Source organism: Triticum aestivum, chromosome 4A (assembly GCF_018294505.1).
Source record: "Triticum aestivum cultivar Chinese Spring chromosome 4A, IWGSC CS RefSeq v2.1, whole genome shotgun sequence".
Classification (NCBI taxonomy): domain Eukaryota; kingdom Viridiplantae; phylum Streptophyta; class Magnoliopsida; order Poales; family Poaceae; genus Triticum; species Triticum aestivum.
Genome location: NC_057803.1, coordinates 656,293,420 through 656,317,199, shown reverse-complemented (window position 1 = coordinate 656,317,199; position 23,780 = coordinate 656,293,420). Strand labels below are relative to the sequence as shown.

General features: G+C 47.1%; 1 protein-coding gene and 2 non-coding genes across 3 annotated transcripts; 2 read left to right on the top strand and 1 right to left on the bottom strand.

Annotated features, from left to right (window-relative positions):
- The first annotated feature begins 6,858 nt into the window (after positions 1 to 6,858).
- TRNAA-AGC (transfer RNA alanine (anticodon AGC)) lies at positions 6,859 to 6,931 on the top strand. The gene has a single exon. It is a non-coding gene; the product is annotated as a tRNA-Ala (tRNA).
- An 85-nt stretch (positions 6,932 to 7,016) lies between these two features.
- Positions 7,017 to 7,087, top strand: TRNAG-CCC (transfer RNA glycine (anticodon CCC)). Its single transcript has one exon. It is a non-coding gene; the product is annotated as a tRNA-Gly (tRNA).
- Positions 7,088 to 17,220: 10,133 nt separating this feature from the next.
- LOC123087904 (RNA demethylase ALKBH9B) lies at positions 17,221 to 22,317 on the bottom strand. Its single transcript, XM_044510026.1, has 6 exons — positions 21,980 to 22,317; positions 21,364 to 21,864; positions 19,390 to 19,475; positions 18,979 to 19,289; positions 18,307 to 18,378; positions 17,221 to 18,224 (listed from the first exon to the last, which is right to left on the bottom strand). The coding sequence occupies exons 1-6, from the start codon at positions 22,170 to 22,172 to the stop codon at positions 17,543 to 17,545; spliced, it is 1,845 nt and encodes a 614-aa protein (XP_044365961.1). The 5' UTR covers positions 22,173 to 22,317; the 3' UTR covers positions 17,221 to 17,542.
- Positions 22,318 to 23,780: the final 1,463 nt, after the last annotated feature.

Below are 23,780 nucleotides of genomic sequence, written 5' to 3'. Positions count from 1 at the left end.
TCGACCAGCTGCATCTCTGTTGTGCAAAATCTCTGATAGTGGAGCGTCGCTGACGACTGTGATGGAATGATCAGAGAAATAATGAGCAACCTTCTTTGTGGTCATGTATATTCCATACACAAGCTTCTGATAATGAGGATATCTCTGCTTGGATGGAGTCAAGACTTCAGACAAATAATACACTGGGCGCTGAACTTTGAGAGCTTTTCCTTCTTCTTCCCGCTCGACCGTAAGCACAGTACTGACGACTTGTCCTGTGGCTGCGATATAGAGCAGCAGAGGCTCTTTGCTGATTGGAGCAGCAAGCACCGACTGGGTGGAGAGCAGAGCTTTTAGCTCGGCAAATGCTGCATCAGCTTCTGGAGTCCACTCGAACTTGTCTGCGTTCTTCATCAGTCAGTAAAGAGGCAATGCCTTTTCACCGAGTCGTGAGATGAATCGACTTAATGCGGCCAAGCATCCAGTAAGCTTCTGGACATCGTGCACTCGCACAGGGCGTTTCATTCGGAGAATAGTGCCGATCTTCTCTGGATTAGCGTCGATTCCTCGCTCGGAAACGAGAAAACCGAGTAACTTGCCACCAGGAACTCCAAATGTGCACTTTGATGGATTGAGCTTGATATCATACCTTCTGAGGTTGGCAAATGTTTCGGTGAGGTCAGCGAGCAGGTCGGAACCTTTTCGTGACTTGACGACGATATCATCCATATACGCTTCCACATTCCGACTGATTTGAGTGAGAAGACACTTCTGAATCATTCGCATAAATGTGGCTCCGGCATTCTTGAGGCCGAATGGCATGGTGATATAGCAGAAGCACCCGAATGGAGTGATGAAAGCTGTTTTTACCTCATCGGGTCCGTACAGACGGATCTGGTGGTACCCGGAGTAGGCGTCTAGAAAAGACAGTCTCTCGCATCCCGCGGTCGAGTCAACAATTTGATCTATGCGAGGGAGAGGAAAATGATCTTTCGGGCAGGCCCGGTTGATGTGCTTGAAATCAATGCACATTCGGAGCGATTTGTCCTTCTTAGGAACCATGACAACATTAGCGAGCCACTCGGAGTGGTATATCTCTCGGATAAATCATGCCGCCAATAGTCGAGCCACTTCCTCACCAATGGCTTTTCTCTTCTGGACGGCAGACCGCCGAAGATGCTCTTTGACTGGTTTTGCAGATGAGTCGACTCTTAGGCGATGCTCAGCCAGTCCCCTGGGAACACCTGGCATGTCAGCGGGCTTCCATGCAAAAATGTCCCAGTTCTCACGGAGGAACTGGATGAGCGCTTCTTCCTATTTCGGGTCGAGTGTTGTGGAGATGTGGGTCGGAGCTGCATTGGGGTCGGTCGGGTGAATGTAAACAGGCTTCGTCTCACCGGACGACTGAAATGCAGACTCTGTGGCGGGTTTCTTGGATCGCAGCAAGTCACTCGGATCTGCGTTTTGCTTGTATTCTTCGAACTCGACCGCTGTCACCTGGGAATCAGCAATCTTTGAGCCTTTCTGGAAGCACTCTTCTGCCTTTTTATGATCACCGGTGACAGTGATCACTCCTTTGGGGCCGGGCATCTTCAATTTGAGGTACACGTAACATGGTCGAGCCATGAACCGTGCATAAGCTGGTCTCCCCAAAATGGCATGATATGCACTCTGAAAATCCACGACCTCGAACGTCAACTTCTCTTTGCGAAAATGTTTCGAATCACCAAACACCACGTCCAGAGCTATTTGGCCGAGTGACTCGGCTTTCTTTCCTGGTATAACTCCATGAAAGCTCATGTTACTGGTGCTCAGTCGGGACATCGGAATGCCCATTCCTTTCAGTGTGTCTGCATACAGCAAATTCAGCCCACTACCACCGTCCATAAGCACTTTCGTCAGTTGAGTGCCTGCAACAACTGGATCGACCACCAAAGCTTGCCTCCCAGGGGTGGCAATATGAGTCGGGTGATCAGATTGGTCGAAGGTGATGGGTGTTTGGGACCATTTCAGATAATTTGCTTTTGCTGGGGCAACCATGTTCACCTCACGGTTAATAACTTTCAATCGACTCTTGCTCTCCACATCTGCAAAGATCATCAGAGTAGAGTTGATATGCGTATATCCTTCCTCACTGTCCTCCTTGTCTTCGGCCTTGTCCGACTCTTTCTCCTTGTTATTAGACTGTTTTCCCTGAAACTGCTGGATCAGGAGTCGACATTAGCGAGTGGTGTGCTTCGGGTAGATGATATTCCCCTCTTCGTCTTTCTTCGTGTGGATGTGACACGGCATATCCACCACGTCGTTCCCTTCTTTATCCTTTACCTTCTTAGGGTTCCAGGATCCTTTTGGTTTCCCTTTAAACTTTCCCTGAGTCACGGCCAGAGCCTCTCCAGGAGCTGCCGGTTCAGCCTTCCGCTTCTGTTTCCGACTGGTGTTTCCCTTTTCCGACTGACTCGGCTTGTGCTTGCCGCTACGGAGTCGGTCTTCTTCTTCGCCGTTGGCGTACTTGGTAGCAATCTCCATCATCCGACTCAAGGTCATGTCACCGGTTCGACCAAACTTCAAACTCAATTCTCTGTTCTTGACGCCATCTTTAAAGGCGCAGACTGCCTGATGATCAGACACATTCTCCACAGTATAGTGCAAAGTGATCCATCTCTGAATATACTCTCTGAGAGTCTCATTGGTCTTCTACACGCAGACTTGCAACTCCGTCAGTCCAGCCGGTCGCTTGCAAGTCCCTTCAAATGTTCTGATGAACACTCGGGACAGATCTTCCCAAGTGTAAATGCTGCTAGGAGGTAATTGAGTCAACCATGCCCTGGCAGAACCTTCCAGCATGAGGGGCAAATGCTTCATGGCCACCTCGTCGTTCCCACCACCAATCTGAACCGCCACTCGGTAGTCCTCAAGCCAAGTTTCAGGCTTAGACTCACCAGTGAACTTGCTGACTCCTGTTGCCAACCTGAAATTGGGAGGGATAACTGCGGCTCTGATAGCTCTGCTGAAACATTCAGGACCAGAAACATGCACTCGACTGCTTGTGGGCGCATCTCTGTCGAGTCCACCTCGATGGGCTCTGTTCCGGTCGACCAAACCTTGCACGATAATGGATCGCGCATCGAAGCCTGGTTCTCTGGGGTCGACTGGAACTCTTCGCCCCGTACTGAACTGACGTCTGTCATCTTGCTGCCGAGGAGCGTAAGACCCACCCCTCGGAGGGGAATTGGGCACTCGACGCCTATCATCTCGGTCGAGTCGGTCACCATATTGGTCTCGCCGATTCTCGCGCCCTTCACGCCGCGGAGGCGATCTGGGGCTGTGAGCCGACTGAACCGTATTCGCAGCGACGGATCGACTGTGAATTCTGTTGCGCGACTGCGACACGGCCGAATTCTGATCTCCTGCTGCCCGGAGCAGATCCCTGATCTGCATCAAGCCTCTGCCAGCTTCCGACTGAGAGGGCTGGATGGACTCTGCTATACGGGTCGCAGCTGCTAAATTCTGGATTGGGGTTCGATATACCTGAGTCGGCGGGAAGAGTTGACGTCGACTGTTGTCGGGAACTCGTTGCCGCGCGCGCTCGTCGAGTGCTCGCTGAAGATTCTCCAGTCGAGTGCGTTCGGCCAAATTGGCCAAACGTGCCTCCTCCAAGGCGCGAGCCTCGGGGGTTTCTCCTGCGATGGGAGTACGCAGGGCATCCACGTTCCTGCGGCGAAGTTCCTCTCTTTGCAGAGAGTCGAGTGGCTCGGGCTGGTACTCTTCGTGGTCTCGTGCGGGGTCGCCTCCGTCGCCTGCTCCACCATCACGGGCGAAGCCAGGGGACTGCGGGGCCCGTCGACCATCAGGATTTCCGCCGCTGGATCACTGCTATCGCACTCGGATGCAGTCTCTACGGAGCCAGTCGACAGATCGAACAGGCCGTAGAGAGATTCGTCGGGCTCGATTGCCGCAACTTGGGTGGTGGCCGTCTGGCGAGCCGCCGCGTGCCTCACCCACCGCTGAAGCCTCGACCGGCCCGAGCGCTTGCGCTGGCGGGAGACCGGGAGGGTGGACGATGGGGAGTCGACCGATACGGGGTCGACGGTTGCCGCAGCAGAACGCCGCGGACACATGCGCGAAAATGCGTCGCACCGCGACGGGGAGCGCATCGACGTCGAGTGGAGCCTCCTGGAGCCAGGCGGAGTCGTCGGCGACGAAGGTGAGAGCACCGAGACGGATCTCTCGACCCTCAACCAAAACTCCAGCAGTCATCATGATAAAAGTACTCGGAAGAACCGCAACTTCTCCACAAAATCGCTAAAACACTTGCCCCACGGTGGGCGCCAACTGTCGTGGTTCTAAGTCTGACAGTAGAGTGGGGGGTAGGTATGGAGAGGCAAGGTCCTATCTATGGAGAGGTTGTAAACACAAGAGATGTACGAGTTCATGCCCTTCTCGAAGGAAGTAAAAAGCCCTACGTCTCGGAGCCCGGAGGCGGTCGAGTGGATTATGTGTATACGAATTACAGGATGTCGAACCCTTCTGCCTGTGGAGGGGGGTGGCTTATATAGAGTGCGCCAGGACCCCAGCCAGCCCACGTAATGAAGGGTTTAAGGGACATTAAGTCCGGGGCGTTACTGGTAACGTCCCACATAAAGTGTCTTTACTATCATAAAGTCTACTTAATTACAGGCCGTTGCAGTGCAGAGTGCCTCTTGACCTCTGGTGGTCGAGTGAGTCTTCGTGGTCGAGTCCTTCAAGTCAGTCGAGTGAGTCCCTCGTTGGTCGACTGGAAGGTGACCTCTTCTAAGGGTGTCCTTGGGCAGGGTACTTAGATCAGGTCTGTGACCCTACCCTAGGTACATGACTCCATCACCCCCCCCCCTCATGTCGAAGTTATCGAGGAGGGGGTATATCGACCCCCACCTCCCCTCTTTTTTTTTCTTTTTCCCCTTCTTATATATTTCTCCTCTTCTTCCTCTCCTCTTCTTCTCCTTCTTCCTCTTCTTCTTATTTTCCTTTTTCTTCTCCTTCTTTTTCTTCTTCTTCCTTCTTCCTTCTTCCTAGATAAAACTTTTCTAAAATGTAACTTTTGCATATATAAAAGTTTTTCTTCTTCTTCCTTCTTCCTTCTTCCTAGCTAGATACATAATTTTTTTCTAAAAATGTAACCTTTGCATATATAAAACCTTTTTTTCTTCTTCCTTCTTCCTTCTCTTCCTTCTTCCTAAATATATAAAACTTTTATAAAAATTAAACTAACCTAAAATGCACTAAATCAGGGAACATACATAGATAAAACTTTTCTTAAAATCTAACTTTTGCATATATGAACATATATACACAGAGAACATACATACATATATACATTTTTATAAAAAATGCAAAAAACAAATCATCATATATACGAACAAAAAATCTGGAAAAAAAGGACATAAAATCATATATACACACATACATATAATCACACATATACATATAATCTAAAAACAGAGAGAAAGGCCTGCCGGACCGAACGTGGCAGCCGCGTGTGGTCAGGGCAGGTCGTGGTCGGGGCGACGGCGACGGGGTCAGGGAAGGGGCGGCGCGCGCGGCGACGGCGACGGGGTCGGGGCAGGAGCGGCGCGCGCGGCGACGGCGACAGTGTCGGGGCAGGGGCGGCGCGGCGATGGCGTCGAGGGCGAGCTTCGGTGACGAGGAGGAGGCCGGCGGCGGGCTCGGGGGTACGCACGGCGAGGACGTCGGGGCAGTGCTCGGGGAGGCGACGGCATAGTCCGGCAGCCTGGCGGCGTCGATGTGGTCGCGATGCCGTCGGGGGAGAGGAGAGATCGAAGGACGAAAGTGAATGGAAAACTGCTAATTGTTGTTTATATAGGCACACCTTTGGTCCCGGTTCGTGGCACCAACCGGGACCAATACACCCCTTTTAGTCCCGGTTGGTGCCACCAACCGGGACCAAAGATCTCTTTTCAGCAGCCCAAAGGGCGGGAAGTAGAGGCCTTTGGTCCCGTTGTGGTTACCAATGCCCCCTTTTAGTCCCGGTTGGTGCCACCAACAGGGACAAAAGGCCTTGAGTTGCCCGCGTCGCGGCCAAAAGTTTAGTCCCACCTCGCTAGTTGAGAGAGCTCGAGAGTGCTTTATAAGTGCTGATGCGCCCACCCTCTCGAGCTCCTCTCAACTGCAGGCTTTCGGGCCTAATCTGTCACTATGTGTTTGTGGCCCTACTGGGCCTTCTGCGGGCTTCAATCTTGGCCCATGGTTGAGTTTAATATTACTGTATTTTATCATTATATTCAAAAACAGATTTTGTTATTTTAGTTTATAACAAAAAATTCTTTATGATAATTCTTTTTGCTATTAAAGTTTCTAACAATTTTTTTTATGAAAATTGATTTTTTTTATGTTTTGAGCAAAAAATACTTTGATAATTTTAGTTGCATAAATTTTATATAATTTTAGTTTCAATAATACTAGAGGTTTATAAAAATTTATTTTGTTTTTACTTATTTATTAAAGTTTATTTTGTTTCTACTTATTTATTTTCTTTTTTGTGTTTTTATTTATTTTATGAAAATTCTTTATTTTTTGCTTTATTTATTTTATTTTGTTTCTACTAACTGTTGTTATTTTTTTATTAAAATTTATTTATTTTACTTTATTAAAGTTTATTTTGTGGCACTTTTTTATTTTGTGGAACGGAGGGAGTACGTATCAGCGTATGTATGCCATAATACGCAGATAAATGTAACTTGTCATTTGACATGCCCCTAGATCCGTTTGCTAATCCCAATTTGTTAACGTGCTGAACTTTCTGAAATTGGGTATAGCGGTTGTCGATAAGACATATAGATTAGTGACTACTAAATCTGGGTTATTAATTTTCAAACACAAGTAGGGGATGTAGCTCAGATGGTAGAGCGCTCGCTTAGCATGCGAGAGGTATGGGGATCGATACCCCACTTCTCCATTTTGTCTTTTTTTTCCTCTTTTCTCTCCAGATCTGAACTAGTATCCAACTCCTCTAGAGCAAAGAAAGAGAATGCAACATGGAAGCGCATCTGGTGTAGTGGTATCATAGTACCCTCCCACGGTACTGACCAGGGTTCGATTCCCTGGATGCGCATTTTTGTTATTTTTTGTAAGTTTAAGTTCTTTTATACAGTAAATCTAGAGGTGTTGTTGCGGAAACTGTCACCGTCTGAATGGGCCAAAATATCAACATTTTTGTAGATAGATAATGGAAACATCATAGTGAATCTGTGACCATGCAAGCTATGTACCTGGTCCATTGTTTTGGGTAAAATAAAAGGAACAAGACCAGGTTCCACTATGAGGAGCACAAACACAAAGACATGTAACAGCAGCCTTACAGAAAAATAACGCCAGCCAACACAAATCCGGTCACTGAAGCAGCAGCCTTACTGTAGTAACGATCAGACACAAAACCATGCTGCTGAGCACCAAAATGGCATGCAGCTTCCGAAATATGGCTAATGTAAAAGTCATCTCCACACAAAGAACAGGAGCGGCCAGTTGCCGAAATCAGCAGGGCCAAAGCATGCAGTGAACATGAAAGATCAAAATATTAAGCCACGGAAGGAATACCACAAATTCTCACCAAGGAATCGGCATTTCAAACTGCAACCATGCCTTACTAACAACGCAAACTGAAAGTCAACATGGGTGAACATGAACACGATAACAGTACTATATAGCAGCAGCATAGACACACCCTTGTTTACAACGTCAACATGACGCTCAAGATAGCATAACAAGCACCAAGTGACGAAGCGCTACTTCAGACATACAAAGTGTTCGGTTCTACTAGTACTGAAAAGTTCGTACAACATAGATACTCCATAAGCACAGCAAACAGCTAGTCGAAATCATTAAGATGGAGCCTGGCATCTTATAGCACCATGACGAATGGAGGCTCCTTGTTCACAGCATCTTCTTCCTGCGCCTCAAACAATGGGACTGAAATCATGCTCTCTTGGAGGCGCTGCATATGCGCATTTTTGTTATTTTTTGTAAGTTTAAGTTCTTTTATACAGTAAATCTAGAGGTGTTGTTGCGGAAACTGTCACCGTCTGAATGGGCCAAAATATCAACATTTTTGTAGATAGATAATGGAAACATCATGGTGAATCTGTGACCATGCAAGCTATGTACCTGGTCCATTGTTTTGGGTAAAATAAAAGGAACAAGACCAGGTTCCACTATGAGGAGCACAAACACAAAGACATGTAACAGCAGCCTTACAGAAAAATAACGCCAGCCAACACAAATCCGGTCACTGAAGCAGCAGCCTTACTGTAGTAACGATCAGACACAAAACCATGCTGCTGAGCACCAAAATGGCATGCAGCTTCCGAAATATGGCTAATGTAAAAGTCATCTCCACACAAAGAACAGGAGCGGCCAGTTGCCGAAATCAGCAGGGCCAAAGCATGCAGTGAACATGAAAGATCAAAATATTAAGCCACGGAAGGAATACCACAAATTCTCACCAAGGAATCGGCATTTCAAACTGCAACCATGCCTTACTAACAACGCAAACTGAAAGTCAACATGGGTGAACATGAACACGATAACAGTACTATATAGCAGCAGCATAGACACACCCTTGTTTACAACGTCAACATGACGCTCAAGATAGCATAACAAGCACCAAGTGACGAAGCGCTACTTCAGACATACAAAGTGTTCGGTTCTACTAGTACTGAAAAGTTCGTACAGCATAGATACTCCATAAGCACAGCAAACAGCTAGTCGAAATCATTAAGATGGAGCCTGGCATCTTATAGCACCATGACGAATGGAGGCTCCTTGTTCACAGCATCTTCTTCCTGCGCCTCAAACAATGGGACTGAAATCATGCTCTCTTGGAGGCGCTGCATATGCGCATTTTTGTTATTTTTTGTAAGTTTAAGTTCTTTTATACAGTAAATCTAGAGGTGTTGTTGCGGAAACTGTCACCGTCTGAATGGGCCAAAATATCAACATTTTTGTAGATAGATAATGGAAACATCATGGTGAATCTGTGACCATGCAAGCTATGTACCTGGTCCATTGTTTTGGGTAAAATAAAAGGAACAAGACCAGGTTCCACTATGAGGAGCACAAACACAAAGACATGTAACAGCAGCCTTACAGAAAAATAACGCCAGCCAACACAAATCCGGTCACTGAAGCAGCAGCCTTACTGTAGTAACGATCAGACACAAAACCATGCTGCTGAGCACCAAAATGGCATGCAGCTTCCGAAATATGGCTAATGTAAAAGTCATCTCCACACAAAGAACAGGAGCGGCCAGTTGCCGAAATCAGCAGGGCCAAAGCATGCAGTGAACATGAAAGATCAAAATATTAAGCCACGGAAGGAATACCACAAATTCTCACCAAGGAATCGGCATTTCAAACTGCAACCATGCCTTACTAACAACGCAAACTGAAAGTCAACATGGGTGAACATGAACACGATAACAGTACTATATAGCAGCAGCATAGACACACCCTTGTTTACAACGTCAACATGACGCTCAAGATAGCATAACAAGCACCAAGTGACGAAGCGCTACTTCAGACATACAAAGTGTTCGGTTCTACTAGTACTGAAAAGTTCGTACAGCATAGATACTCCAGAAGCACAGCAAACAGCTAGTCGAAATCATTAAGATGGAGCCTGGCATCTTATAGCACCATGACGAATGGAGGCTCCTTGTTCACAGCATCTTCTTCCTGCGCCTCAATGGGACTGAAATCATGCTCTCTTGGAGGCGCTGCATATGCGCATTTTTGTTATTTTTTGTAAGTTTAAGTTCTTTTATACAGTAAATCTAGAGGTGTTGTTGCGGAAACTGTCACCGTCTGAATGGGCCAAAATATCAACATTTTTGTAGATAGATAATGGAAACATCATGGTGAATCTGTGACCATGCAAGCTATGTACCTGGTCCATTGTTTTGGGTAAAATAAAAGGAACAAGACCAGGTTCCACTATGAGGAGCACAAACACAAAGACATGTAACAGCAGCCTTACAGAAAAATAACGCCAGCCAACACAAATCCGGTCACTGAAGCAGCAGCCTTACTGTAGTAACGATCAGACACAAAACCATGCTGCTGAGCACCAAAATGGCATGCAGCTTCCGAAATATGGCTAATGTAAAAGTCATCTCCACACAAAGAACAGGAGCGGCCAGTTGCCGAAATCAGCAGGGCCAAAGCATGCAGTGAACATGAAAGATCAAAATATTAAGCCACGGAAGGAATACCACAAATTCTCACCAAGGAATCGGCATTTCAAACTGCAACCATGCCTTACTAACAACGCAAACTGAAAGTCAACATGGGTGAACATGAACACGATAACAGTACTATATAGCAGCAGCATAGACACACCCTTGTTTACAACGTCAACATGACGCTCAAGATAGCATAACAAGCACCAAGTGACGAAGCGCTACTTCAGACATACAAAGTGTTCGGTTCTACTAGTACTGAAAAGTTCGTACAGCATAGATACTCCATAAGCACAGCAAACAGCTAGTCGAAATCATTAAGATGGAGCCTGGCATCTTATAGCACCATGACGAATGGAGGCTCCTTGTTCACAGCATCTTCTTCCTGCGCCTCAAACAATGGGACTGAAATCATGCTCTCTTGGAGGCGCTGCATAGTTAGCATAAAGTGGTTCCCAGGCTCCTTGGTTCCCACATATCCTAAAAACACACCATCAATGTCACAATGCAACAGACGGCCAACACACTGCTTGATCAACAGTTCACGCTCGTTGATCAGGGCCATCCTAGGGGCATGTTTAATGCTCAAATCAAGCGGTGGCAATGCCTCCATTGCTGCTAAGTTAATCCGGTACTGAAAGCCCCAGGTCTCAGCATCATAGTCCTGCAACACCCAAACATCTAAATTGACACAGTCATTGGCAGTGCAGCACAAGGCAAGGGAGCCGCCCATATCCAACAATGTCACCTTATCACCCAACTGTGCTGGCGGCTCATCTGGCAGAATGTCTCGGCTACGGTGTCAAATACCGTTATGTTGAGGCCTGTTGCCCATGTTGCCCAATGCAGGCGAGCACGATTGTGGACTGGTGGAGAATTGAAGGACAGGGTAGCGGGATACCCCTGTTATGAAACTGTCGGCCATTGGATGCATCTTGGCTGGTCCGATCCCACTGTGAGGACGAAGTAATCAGGCAACTCAGTTGGGACGACAGCCCCAATGAGTACAGAGTACTGCACTTGTTTCGAGTATGACACCCAGAGAACCCGGTGTTCTCCAGATGTGTGGAGCCGGTAGAAGCCGACTACGATGGTAGAGCGCTCGCTTAGCATGCGAGAGGTATGGGGATCGATACCCCACTTCCCCATTCTTTCTTTTTTCGTTTCTTTGCAGGTCTGAGTACTCTGGAATCAATTTAGAGGTACCAAAATAGAACCAGGGTCCGATTCCCTGGATGCGCATTTTTAGCATAATTTTTAGTTTTTTGTTCTCTACATCTACCAGAGGTGTCACAGTGTAAACTGTCACCATCTGAAGCGGACAAATTATCACCAATTTTTTAGATAATGGAGACATCATGGTGAACTGGGAAGTAGCACAATTTCCTGCTGCTTTTGTTTTGGGGTAAAATAGAATCAACAGCGTTGCATAATAGCAACAATTACAAGATTGTATATATCACCAAAGCACCAACCACCCCTCATAAGAAAAGAAAAAAAAAGCATCAACCCTTTTTTCTTCTAACTGGCGAAAGTCAATCAACAAAAGTTCATAACTTGTTCCTACCAAGTTGCAAAAATTAGTAGGACTAAAATATTAAGGAAGTATCTAACTACTAACCATTTCAATGACTAAAATGGCACGAATTCTCGTGAAGGAATTAGTACCTTTTTTTCCTCATTTCTGGTGAAAATCAATCAACAAAAGTTCATAACTTACTCCTACCAAGTTGCAAAAATTAGTAGAACTAAAATATTAAGGAAGTACCTAACTACTAACAATCGCTCCTTAGTAACAATGAAAACTGAAAGTAAACAGGGGGAAGTCAATCAATAGAGCTCATAACTTATTCCTACCCCCCCCCCCCCCCTCTTTAAAATGGTGGAAAGTCCATGAAACAAAGTAGCAATTAGACACATAACAGACACAAATTACTTTCCACTGTATTAACAATTGGACACAAAACTATGCAGCTGAGCACCAAATCACATGCAGCTTTCAAAATGTGACTAATAAAGAGCATGATTGGTTTGCTGCCAATATTTGGCTAGCCAAATATTAGCAATACCAACACTTGCCAACTATTGGCAACTTTATGTGAGATGGCAAGACAACTCGGTAACCAACCAAGTAGTACTAGTAGCCAATATTTGGCACAATGTCAAACCTTGGCATGCCAATCTTTGGCACCAAACCAATTATCCTCAGAAGACATCTACACAAAGAAAACAAGAGCGACCAGGTGCCAAAGTCAAAGTGTGCACTGAACATGAAAAGATACTACCAAGGGCAGAACAAAAAACTAGTCGGTGCATGGCCACGTTGTCGCAAAAGATTTGAGCATCTTCATCTTCGTTCACTTGGCGGTGCATGGCCACGTGCTCTAGTGCTTCATTTCGTCATCGCCCTCATGGAGTCATAGGTGGCGTCGTCATTTGCAATCATGGTGCATCTTGTTGGGCACTCGAAAGTCTTATGGCCACGGCCCTTGAAAATGAAGCACTTAATGGAACTTGTCTTGGCGGTAGCAGCCGTTGTAGGATTTTAAGAGGAAGATCATGGCTTCTAGTTGCTTGTTGGAGCTCAACTTAAAGATGTTGTAAGTTTCTTGGAGCTTGACTTGTCGCCGGTGTTTGGAGAAGCTCGAGTATGAATTGGAGGTGTCGAAGTTGTTGAAGCTTGAGTATAGGAGTTGTAGGTCTTGGAAGTGTACTTGGAGTACTTGAAGCCATCTTGCACTTGTCGCTCCACTTTGGTCGCTTCGTGCACTAGCTCGAGGAGGTTGGAAATTGTTGGGAAACGTTGCATGGAAAACAAAAACTTTTCTACGCACACGCAAGATCTGTCCATGGAGATGTATATCAACGAGAGGGGAGAGTGTGTCTACGTACCCTCGTAGACCTTAAGTGGAAGCGTTTGTTAACGCGGTTGATGCAGTCGAACTTCTTCGCGCTCCAACTGATCGAGTACCGAACGTACGGCACCTCCGCGTTCAGCACACGTTCAGCCCGATGACGTCCTCGCCTTCTTGATCCAGCAAGACGGTGAAGTGGTGCATGAGTTCCGGCAGCACAGCGGCGTGGTGACGGTGATGATGAAGTTATCTTCATAGGCTTCGCCTAAGCACTACGAAAATATGACTGAGGGTGTAAGTGGTGGAGGGGGGCGCCGCACATGGCTAAGCAATTGTCATGGTTATGTGTGGCGTCCCCCTCCCACATATATATAGGTGGGGGAGGAGGGAGCAGCTAGGAGGCGCCCCCAAGTAGGCCAAATCCTACTTGGGGTCCTTCCAAGTGGCACCCCCCTACCATATTTTTCGGAGGAGGGAAGGAAAGGGGGGAGAGTGAAGGAAGGGGGAGGCCGAATCCCCCTTTCCTTTCTCCCACTTAGCCGGCTGCCATAGGGGGGTGCGCCAGACCCTTGTGGGCTGGTGTGCTCCCCTCTAATGTTCCAATAGGCCCATTACCCTCCCGGGGGTGTCTGGTACCCCCTACGGTATACCGATGACTACCTAGTACACTCTGAAACACTTCCGGTGTCCGAATACCATCGTCCTATATATCAATCTTTACCTCTAGACCATTTCGGAGCTCCTTGTCATGTTTGCGATCTCATCCGGGACTCCGAACAACATTCGGTCACCAAAACATATAACTTATATAACACTATATCGTCAACGAATGTTAAGCGTGCGGACCCTACGGCTTCGAAAACTATGTAGACATGACCGAGACACCTCTCCGGTCAATAATCAATAGCGGAACCTGGATGCCCATATTGGCTCCTACATATTCTACGAAGATCTTTATTGGTCGAAATGATAGTACCCTCCCACGGTACCGACCAGGGTTCGATTCCCTGGATGCGCATTTTTTTCATTTTAATCTTTTTGTAAGTTCAAGTTCTTCTATACATATTTTTCTGGGAATTAGCACAATTTTGTTGTCCTTTTTGGGGGTAAAAGGAACAAGACCACGTCCCACTATGACGAACAAGAACACAGAAGACATGAAACACATAATGTCGGCCAACACAAATCCCGGTCATAGAAGTAACAGTAAAGAAAGACCCCAGCTACAGCTAGCAACACTAAGAACATTATAACTAGTGATCATAGGCTCGAACTGGAAAGCACCGGACATTGGCTAGGTTAAAATGAACACGGATGGTTCCTATCTTGTCATTGATGGCTTGGCTGCAACTGGAATGGTGCTGATTTGATGTCAAAAAGCTCTTGAGCGAGAACTGGATGCGATGGTGCTATTATCTTCACAACATGCTGAACATAATCAAATGTCAGGATGCTCTTGAGTCAGAACTGAATGCTACTCCCTCCGTCCTAAAATGTAAGGGAGTATCTCTGAAGGTGTTTTGCCAGCTCTACAATGGAGTATTTTGCCCGTAGTTGTTGAATCGGGCTGCCTCGAGGCCGTTTATGTGCTGAGAGACAAGGAGGTTGATAGATGAAGAAACTTTCTTGATTCGCGAGATCAAAAGGAAACTTTATGAATGAGATACTTGTATTACTTCATGGCTAACTATGGTAGGGTTCAAAGCTAGCCATGAAAGTAGTACTTGGCGGCAGCGCAGATGGGCTCCCCGGTGAGTATTCTTGGCGATTTGCGGTGGTCCATGGGGGTCCTCCTTGCCGGTGGTCGGATTTACATCGGTGGCTTTGCGCGGGTCTACGTTAGCCGCTGCGGTGGGCAACATAGGGGAGTGTCCGGTGGGGAGGTTGGCTGGAGGGATGGGCGGCGCCGACGTGCTTGCGCCACCCGTCACTGGCACTGTGTCGTTCCGGATGCGTACGCTCCCCCACCTCCCCCTTTCCCCGTCCATGTGCAGGTGTCGCAACACCGACGACGTTCAAAGCGGGGCATATGCTACGGTTCATCGGTCGGGGGTGTCCCTGTGGCTCAAAGTTGATCTCTTTGGATGGTCTTGGGGGTGTCTGGATGCTGGGCGGCGGCCCTGGTGGCGGGAGGCATGACCGTTCTTGGGCGGAACTTGCGCCTCGTGTGCGGGCGAGCGGCCATGGCCATGCGAGTGGGTGGTCGTTGGTGGTGGCGGAGCTAGGATGCGTCGGATGGATGGGCATGCCGGGGTACATCACTTGCCCAATCTTGTATTGGCCGACGGCGGTGGCGTCTGTGGACACTATATCCTTCATGAAGGCTCTGTTACGGTGCCCTTACTCCTTCGAGTTGCTCCGGGTGAAAACTCGATCTTTGGGATCGGATGGTGGCAGCTATCAGTGGGTGTTCCCTTCTAGGAGGCACCTTCTTAGAGTCCTTGTCCCGTCGTTTTCCGTCTCACCTCTCCTCGGAGGCTTGGAGGTCTCCGTTGGCTACAAGCGGTTCATCCTCGCGAATGTGTAGCGGCTTAGTAGTCGTTGGGGTGGTGTGGCGGTGCTTGGCACCTTTGTATCTTGCCTTGGGTGTGTGTCGTGTGCGGTGGTGGCGTGAGTTTGTATTGTGTTGCTTGTGGATCGTTGCTTTATATATAAAGCGGTGTGAAAGCCTTTTTCGATAGGGTTCAAAGTTGTACGGCTGTTTTTCGTTAGGATATACATAACCACCTTTTTATACACCACACAGTTGCGATTTTCAACCAGACATGTAAATTTCTCGGCAAAAAAACAGGGGGAAGTCTTTGGTTCAACTGGGTGAAAACCATGGCTGCGTCGGCCATTCTCGCTGCCATCCGATCTAACTGATCGCACGATGTAGAAGTGCTCTCTAGATTCCTCTACAACCACCCTATCCTTATCCTCTCGTTAAGCTTTGCATGCTCAATCTCCATGGTGTGTCCGCGCCGGTAAGTAGCCAACCTTTGTTACTTCACTTTCCTGCAACTTGACCCGTGTTTCAGAAGCGTTTCCGCAACTTGGCCCCTGTTGCAGACCGCATTGTCACCAGGCTTTTTGGAAGGAGATGCTACAAGGCTGTCGGGGTGGTGTAGCTAGCCGCTGGATTTCAGGGGAGGCACCGTCACTCCGTGTGCGAGTGTTCTAGGGTGGATCTTCAAAGTTTCTGCAATATGTCGGTATTTATTGATGCGAGACCACGGTGCTCGCCGCGCTCCGGCATGGTCGTCGCCGACGAGGAGGATGACAGCGTGGCGACCTAGTTAGAGGTCTGGCGCTCGCCGGTGGCGGCGTGTTGGCAGGGACGGCGGTGCCGCTCCTCCCTCACAACCGTCTGATGGAAGACCGCGACAAACCATGGTAGGTTTTTTCTTGCAACATCCTTCTTGTTGCAAGAACAACAGGATTTCTGCAATATCAGTGATATTGCAAAGCTTGCTTTCGGAGCACCATATAAAGATGAAGACAAAAATAATCTGCAACATTAGCTCAGTTGCAAAAATAATCTGCAACAACACATCTACTGCAGAATTTCCGCAACATGAACTCTGCTACAAATGTCCGAATGCAACATCATGCTTGTTGAACAGCTAACAGTCATCCCATGTTAAATCCAATGGCTCGCGAGGCTGACGCGTAGAAGATCCGCCGGCTGGCGCGTAGCGCTCTCCAAAAAACAGAAAAGACACTAATTATAAAGCTACACCGTTGTCACAAATGCTCTTACATAATGGACGGCGGGAGTAATTAAGTAAGTTAGCTAATTTTCATTTTCCATGAAAGGGGATGTAGCTCAGATGGTAGAGCGCTCGCTTAGCATGCGAGAGGTATGGGGATCGATACTCCACTTCTCCAATTAGCTTTTTTTTTCTCTTTATTTTAATTTTTTTGCTTTTGCAGATCTGACTGAATACCCCACTTCTCCATTTTCTGTTTGTTTTTTGCATATCTGAATATACAGTAAATAACACTATCTTGACTTTGCTTCTGCAAAACTTCAAATCTCACAAATCCTTCTAGGCGTGAAAACAAAAACAAGCACAGAATCTTTCCTGCAAACCAAAGCAGCGCAATAATAAATTTTCTCAGGCCAAGAGCAAAATGTTTACTGCTATCTTTTTCCAAATATAAAGAGCAAAATGTTACTCGAGACACAATCACAGCATATTAATTCCAGGAAGAACTCCTGCCCTACACCCAGCCAATATTATTCGGCCACCAATAATCCCGCCAACGCAGCGCAGCATCCACACCAAGACACAATTACAGCATTCCAGGAAAAAATAACAGCTCCGATTATCTACACAGTAGGCTCCTGACTACAGTATCTATCAGTGAATTCAGTTCCTGAAATGTACATCTCAACTTCCCCTTTCCAGTTTCCAGGTATCGATAAACTTTTCCGACATTGGCGTCCCAAGATTTTGAGTACAGACATGGTCGGTCGCACATGGGTATGGCTGGCTACCAGCCCAGGTTTATTCTGGTCCTTGGCCTGTTGTGTATGGTCCGCACGCTGACGCGGGGCTGCTCGGAGGACTCGTGGCTCCCGACGGAGAGGGAGTCCATGTCGTCGTTGATGGTGCGGTTGATCATCTGTAGCTGCCTGTGCTCCATCCGTTGCCCCCTGGCCTGGGAGTCCGCGCCGTTGTTGACAAAGAACACGCCGCTGCCAGGTGGCCTCTCATGAGGCAGCCTGTTCAGCCGGTCTCTGAGGTCTTCGCCCTGAGATGGCGCGTCACGCGGATGTCTTGGCTCTCTCGGCCTCTCAACGGAGTCCCTTTCTCTGTCAGAACTCGGTGGATATCTTGGCTCTCTCGACCTCCCAATGGAGTCCCTCTCTCTGTCAGAGCTCACACTGGAGATGGGGCTCTGTGGGTGCTGTGGAGGTTGGTCTCCAAGAATGCCCCCCCATCCGGCCTTTCCAGCAGGTGTCGTTCTTCCTTTGGATTTCCTGCTTCTGGATGATCTGCTGCCTGGATCCCGAGTTTGTGCGCCAAGCTGCTTCCCCTTGCCTTCATCCAAGGATCTGCTAGTTTCGGGTGCAGCTGGTGCTTCGAGAGGAGTGATGTTCAGCAGTTCAGGATCATCCTTGAAACTGAATGGACGCTTTGCAGGATCCATTTTTCTGAAGGTAATGGATATCCTGTACATCAATCAGAGTTCCAGCATAATGTCAGAGGTGAACAAATCAAGTTCAGAAAAATAATGCAACATACAACTATAACCTTTTGGACGGTACCGCTGGAACACAATGCTTTGCAACATCAGCACCATTGCCATTTATGACGAGCACAGACCTGTGAATGTTCACATTTAGTGTTCAGCAAAGGAAGCAAAGAATTCCAGCATAAAACTAGAGAGATCACTGCACACATCACATACAATTCATGACACCCAGGTAAAGAAACGAAAACAAGATAACAATAAAAAAGAAAATCACTAGAAAATGGCTCATAATCATTAGAAAATAGCTTATCTTGGCACAAACTTGAGAAAACAACTTCAGATCAAAGCTAACAAGCTCAGCACCTCAATGTGTTATGCATCGAGCAATATCATTTACATGTATCAAACGGACTTTGCATGATATTGGTATTCATATGAGATCAGAACTTCGGAATGTCCAAAAATAAAATCGAAACTACCCACACATATACAGTCAAGTGCAAGTGTGCAACTACAACAAGATGTCATGCAGTAAGCAAATGAATCAGACAAGGTCTTTGAATTCATATGCAATCAAAATTCTCAAATCTCCAGAAATATAATCAATTCAGAGTTTCAGACCTATCCATACGCTACATAATTAAGTGTGAATACTACATGCAAAAGGAAGTGTCAATTCTGCATGATATTCATAAGCATAGAGGAAAATCGAGAGAAGATAACCAACATACCCAACAGGCAGAGGAATTGCAAATGAGCCCGTAAATTCTCCAGGACCAGCGATTTTCAGACTAGACCCAAAAAGTATGTTGCATTCACTGAGGAATGAAACAGTACAAAATGGTCGAACAAAATCATGGCTGTCTATATGTGGTGGAATGCAATCTCCAGGGTCATACATGTTGACAATGCAACTGTCTGGCACACAATCCGTTGGCAGAATACGCCACCTTACCAATCTCTTGATCATGACCTTAAATAGTTCAGGGATCGGATCAGAAACAAAAGTTCGAATGATGCCTGGTGGATTTCCTTTCCTGTCCTGCCATTAGAAATTTCACCTTGAGATAGATCTACGAATAGGCTTCACTAATGTTGAAATGTAGCTTACAAGAAGATGGAATTAAGAATAAGGTAAGTACCGTAGCATAGTTATAACAGCATCCAAATTGAATTGTTACCCGCCCTTTACCACGCATCCATTTCTCAGGTTCTGTATATGTACGATCTGACAAGGGGGAAATATTTGTTGTAAAGTTTAGCCATAGAAAGTAAAGCAGAACTGTTGGGGGAGATGCAATTAAAACTTAAGAGTTCGAGAACATTTATATGTTACTAACAATTGAAACATAAATTAAGGAATAAACATTATTAGCATTGCATTGGAAATACAAAAGTAACAAGTTTTCAAAAATCACTTTAACAGTTAGGCAAATGATTATTATTATTTTCATAGAATTTTCTCTGTAAATAAAGTGGAAACTACATAATGAAATTGGATAAACTTAAATAAGATACCACTAGTAATAATAAGAACACGGAACATATTAAGGTGAATCAGGAAAAGTTACATTTATTACATTTCTGCCAGTTTTTGGTTATATGTTACAAGGTTCACGCCAGGGGATGTGCGTGTGGGTCACAATGGTCATCAACTTTGGTATGGAAGTGGGGGCATATTAGGTGCACTAGCACCTTGGGCCCTTGACCTTGAGGTGTACTGGTGCACTAGGCTATGGGAAATTCTAGTACAGCTAATGATCATAGGTGACACAAACAGGACATGTGCTTCCAAGGAATAGGTCATGCTAGAATGTGATGCAGCAAAACAACTGTGAGAACAGCCCATTCTAAAATAGTACGTAAAAATTAAAACAAAAGAGAAGTGGATTTAAATACCAGAAGCAACTGTGGTCAGAAGTCAGAACAACCAAAAAATATGTTCTTTAGAAAAAAAGGAAAGTAGCGAGACAACAGCACACCTACACACTATTGTTAGTTCAGCCATGATTATCATGGGATACAGGACTGTAAGAAACACTCTTATACTCCCTCCGTTCGGAATTACTTGTCTCGGAAATGGATGTATCTAGAACTAAAATACGTCTAGATACATCCATTTCTGCGACAAGTAATTCCGAACGGAGGGAGTATTTCTTTAGAGAGGGAGTAATTTGTAGTAGTGTCAGTACTCATTATATGAGAACAGAAACATGAAGCCAAAATCATCAGAGAGAATTCCACAAATGATACACAAACAGACACCCTAAGATTTATGTGAATGGAGGCATCACAAAATCAGAAGTATGTGAGCAAATTAAATAGATACGGAGTAGGTGCCAAAAGATGGGGATTTTTTTATGTACATTACTATTCACTAGATTTCTCCATAATAAGATACTTCCAGATATCTAGAGTTGGCATTATATGGTATTTTAGTCTATGACTGGCTCCTACCATGAAAGCACAGGCAAAAATTACCAAATACCGATTCATCTTCCTCATCAAGTTTGATTAATTACAGTCAAGCAAAGCTGAATCTGCTATAGTTTTCATAGATCTGGTAATCTAACATATGACTTAAGAAAAGTTTCCAACTTTGGGTCAAGATCCCATATATAGTTAACATAACAAATGTAAATCTATGAAACTTCGGGTCAAGATCCCATACAGTTAACACAACAAATGTGAATCTGAAAGTCATAGCTCCCAAAATAGATGTTCTAGTCACACCCTTGATGGAGAAATTAAGAATTCCCGCGAAAATGAAAGACGGAGAGAAGATAAAAATCTTCTACGCAACAGGGCTACTGTGTCCAGATAGACCTTCCTAGGTTAACATGACAACGGAATAGGTTGAATAGTCCATACTCAACCGAAGCATCGCATCCCCCGGGGTAAAACAGCCTTAGTAGCAGTCATGTAACTGAACTTGGAACACATCATCTGCAGTAAAGCTAAAAAGACTTGGCATGAACTTTGCATCGTCCTGAACTAATGCAGACAACCTCTCTAACCACCCCTGGAACTAGAAGCAAACGTTTCCCTGGATTTTAAGCAACGGGCATACAGTCGAGCACAACACAGCAGGAGGAAAGCCAGTATGTAAGGCTCACCTCCAAGCTCCCCGCGCTTGCCCATCTCCTGCAGGCCGTAGACGCAGTCGACGATGCGCTTCTGCTCGGCGGTGCTGAACACGCCGGCGTGGAGCTCCAGGCCGGCGAGGATGTTGACGAGGCTGCCCTTGACCCTCTCGAGGCATATGAAGTCGTCCTTCCGCAGCACGTTCCGGAACCGATGCAGCTCCCGCTGCTCCCTGGTCAGCCTCGCCCTCGGCCTCCCCGCCCCGCCGGCCTCCTCCTCCTCCCCCTCCTCCCCGTCCTCGTCTGCGGCCGCCTCCTCCGCCGCCGCGGCGGCGAGCTCGTCCTCCTGCGCCATGTCCGCCCACGACATCCGGGGCTTCTCCGCATCCGCCTGCTGCCCCTGCGGCGGCGGCGGGGGCGGATCCGAGTCCCACCCGCTGGGCTCGAACGGGAGATGCCGCGGGGCGGCCGGATCCGAGTCCCACCCCGTGGCAACGACCCTCTCGACCGGCGGCGGCGGCGCCGGCTCCTCCGCTGCAAGAAAAAGTTAGGTGGGAGACGTGAGAACCCAACCCAGCAAGAACCCTAGCAAAAGCGGCCCTTTTCCCTCCCTTCCCCCACAGGCGCGGCGGGCGGGCGTCATCATTACCTCGCGGCGGGGGCGGCGGCGGGGGGAGGAGGGAGGCGACGCGGCCGCGGAGGGAGCCGACGCAGGAGGGGCAGAGGCCCGCGGAGAGGAAGGGGAGCCAGGTGGTGAGGAACTCCCCGGCGATGGCGAGCTCGTCGGCGTCGTACTGCCCCCGCACGAGCTCCATCGGGTCGGCGCCGTCGCCGGCGGCCATGGGGTCTGCGGCTGACTGGCTGGCTGGCTGGCTGGCGCGTGGGGCCGCTCCTCCTCACTCTCCTCCGCCTCGGTCGCTCTCTGCAATTCTTTCACCTTGGGGGAGGTTTTGGGCCGCGCTTCCCACGCGCCGACTCCTGCGGATGGCTTCCAAAGGAAACCTCCGGCGGGGTAGGGTAGGGTGGGGTAGGGGTGCGATGGGCAGGGCTGAGACGATCCTGGCCGTCCGTTGGAGTGTTGGACGGCCTGGATCGGGAGTTGCTGTGGGTGGGATGGGGTGATGGTTTAAGTTGCCGCTCTATGATTGGTTGGTGATTTGATAGTTTTGGGTGTGGTTGATTGATTCATGGTGTGTTCCCTTGTGCTAAAGGTGTGATACCTCACATGTTTACTGGTTTTTTTTATTATAGAATTGATTTGATATATTTGTCTTTCACTGTGTTGTGTGTCATTGGCAACATAGTTAGGGTTATTTGTTCTAGTTTAAATGGCGCTTCGTTCTTCATGTAGGGAACATAGTGGATTGATCTCTTTTTTATTTTTGAATAGGCCATGGGTCATTTCAGGCCATCCTTGGTGATGTCCGAATGCGATTCGGAATTGGAGTTGGTTGCCTAGTTTCATATATAGGAGAGATCAACTCGAAGAGGAAAAAAATCTTAAGGTCGAACAAACGAGTTACTTTGATTCCGAACCAACATAAGAGGAAAGATATTACTTGCTCCACCTGCCCTCGCGCTTCTCCCTCGATGGCGCTCTCTCCCTTTTGTTCTTTTCTCCATTGTTGACAACAAGCGCAAGCATGGTGTTTAGTAATTATACCGTCTTAATGGAAGGGGAAAATGGTACATATAGCCACTGACCAGGGTGAGGATTCCACCTTCTGCGCTTGGAGTTGGAGGCGAGACCTGACCGTTCTTGTCGTGAATTAGTAGTAAGAAACTTCTCACGTTTTAGAGGAAAATGGCCCCAGCACTGGCTCCATTGCAACAATGAAATCAAACAGTTCACATCATCCATTTCGTAGACAACAGCCAACGTGTTGCCTCGGCACATGCCCACTAAGCACAAAAAAATTGAAAGTACAACCCCCGAAAGGAATATCTCTAATTATTGCACACAAAAACATAAAATCTATGATCATGATTTTCATCAGTTTAGGGGGTCGCGGAGCTGGGAGTGGATGACGAGGACGAGTTGGATCACTTCTGCATGACCCGACGATAATTTCATGAGCCATAATGGGGAGCACCTGGTTCACTTCAGCATGTAATCGGATGATGGCAACTATCACTTCTAGACTTCAAAAAGGTGAGGTCACATCAGCAGAGGAGGATCTCGAGCTAGCTGCTCGAGCCCTTTTTGCATCCGTGCCAAACTACCCTTTGCCATCTTCTAAGCGCAACACCATCCACTGAGACAGGCTTATAGCCATCCTTCGTAGAACAATATGTATATTCATCCGCTAAGCATGATTGGAAACAAGCTTATAACGATCATTCATTGGTTCCCTTGTTTTTTGGTATTAATTTATGGTTTCCTCCTATGTTGAGCAATTATGCCATTTTTCCGTTGTTCTCTCTCCCACCTTCTCGTTACTCAACACAAA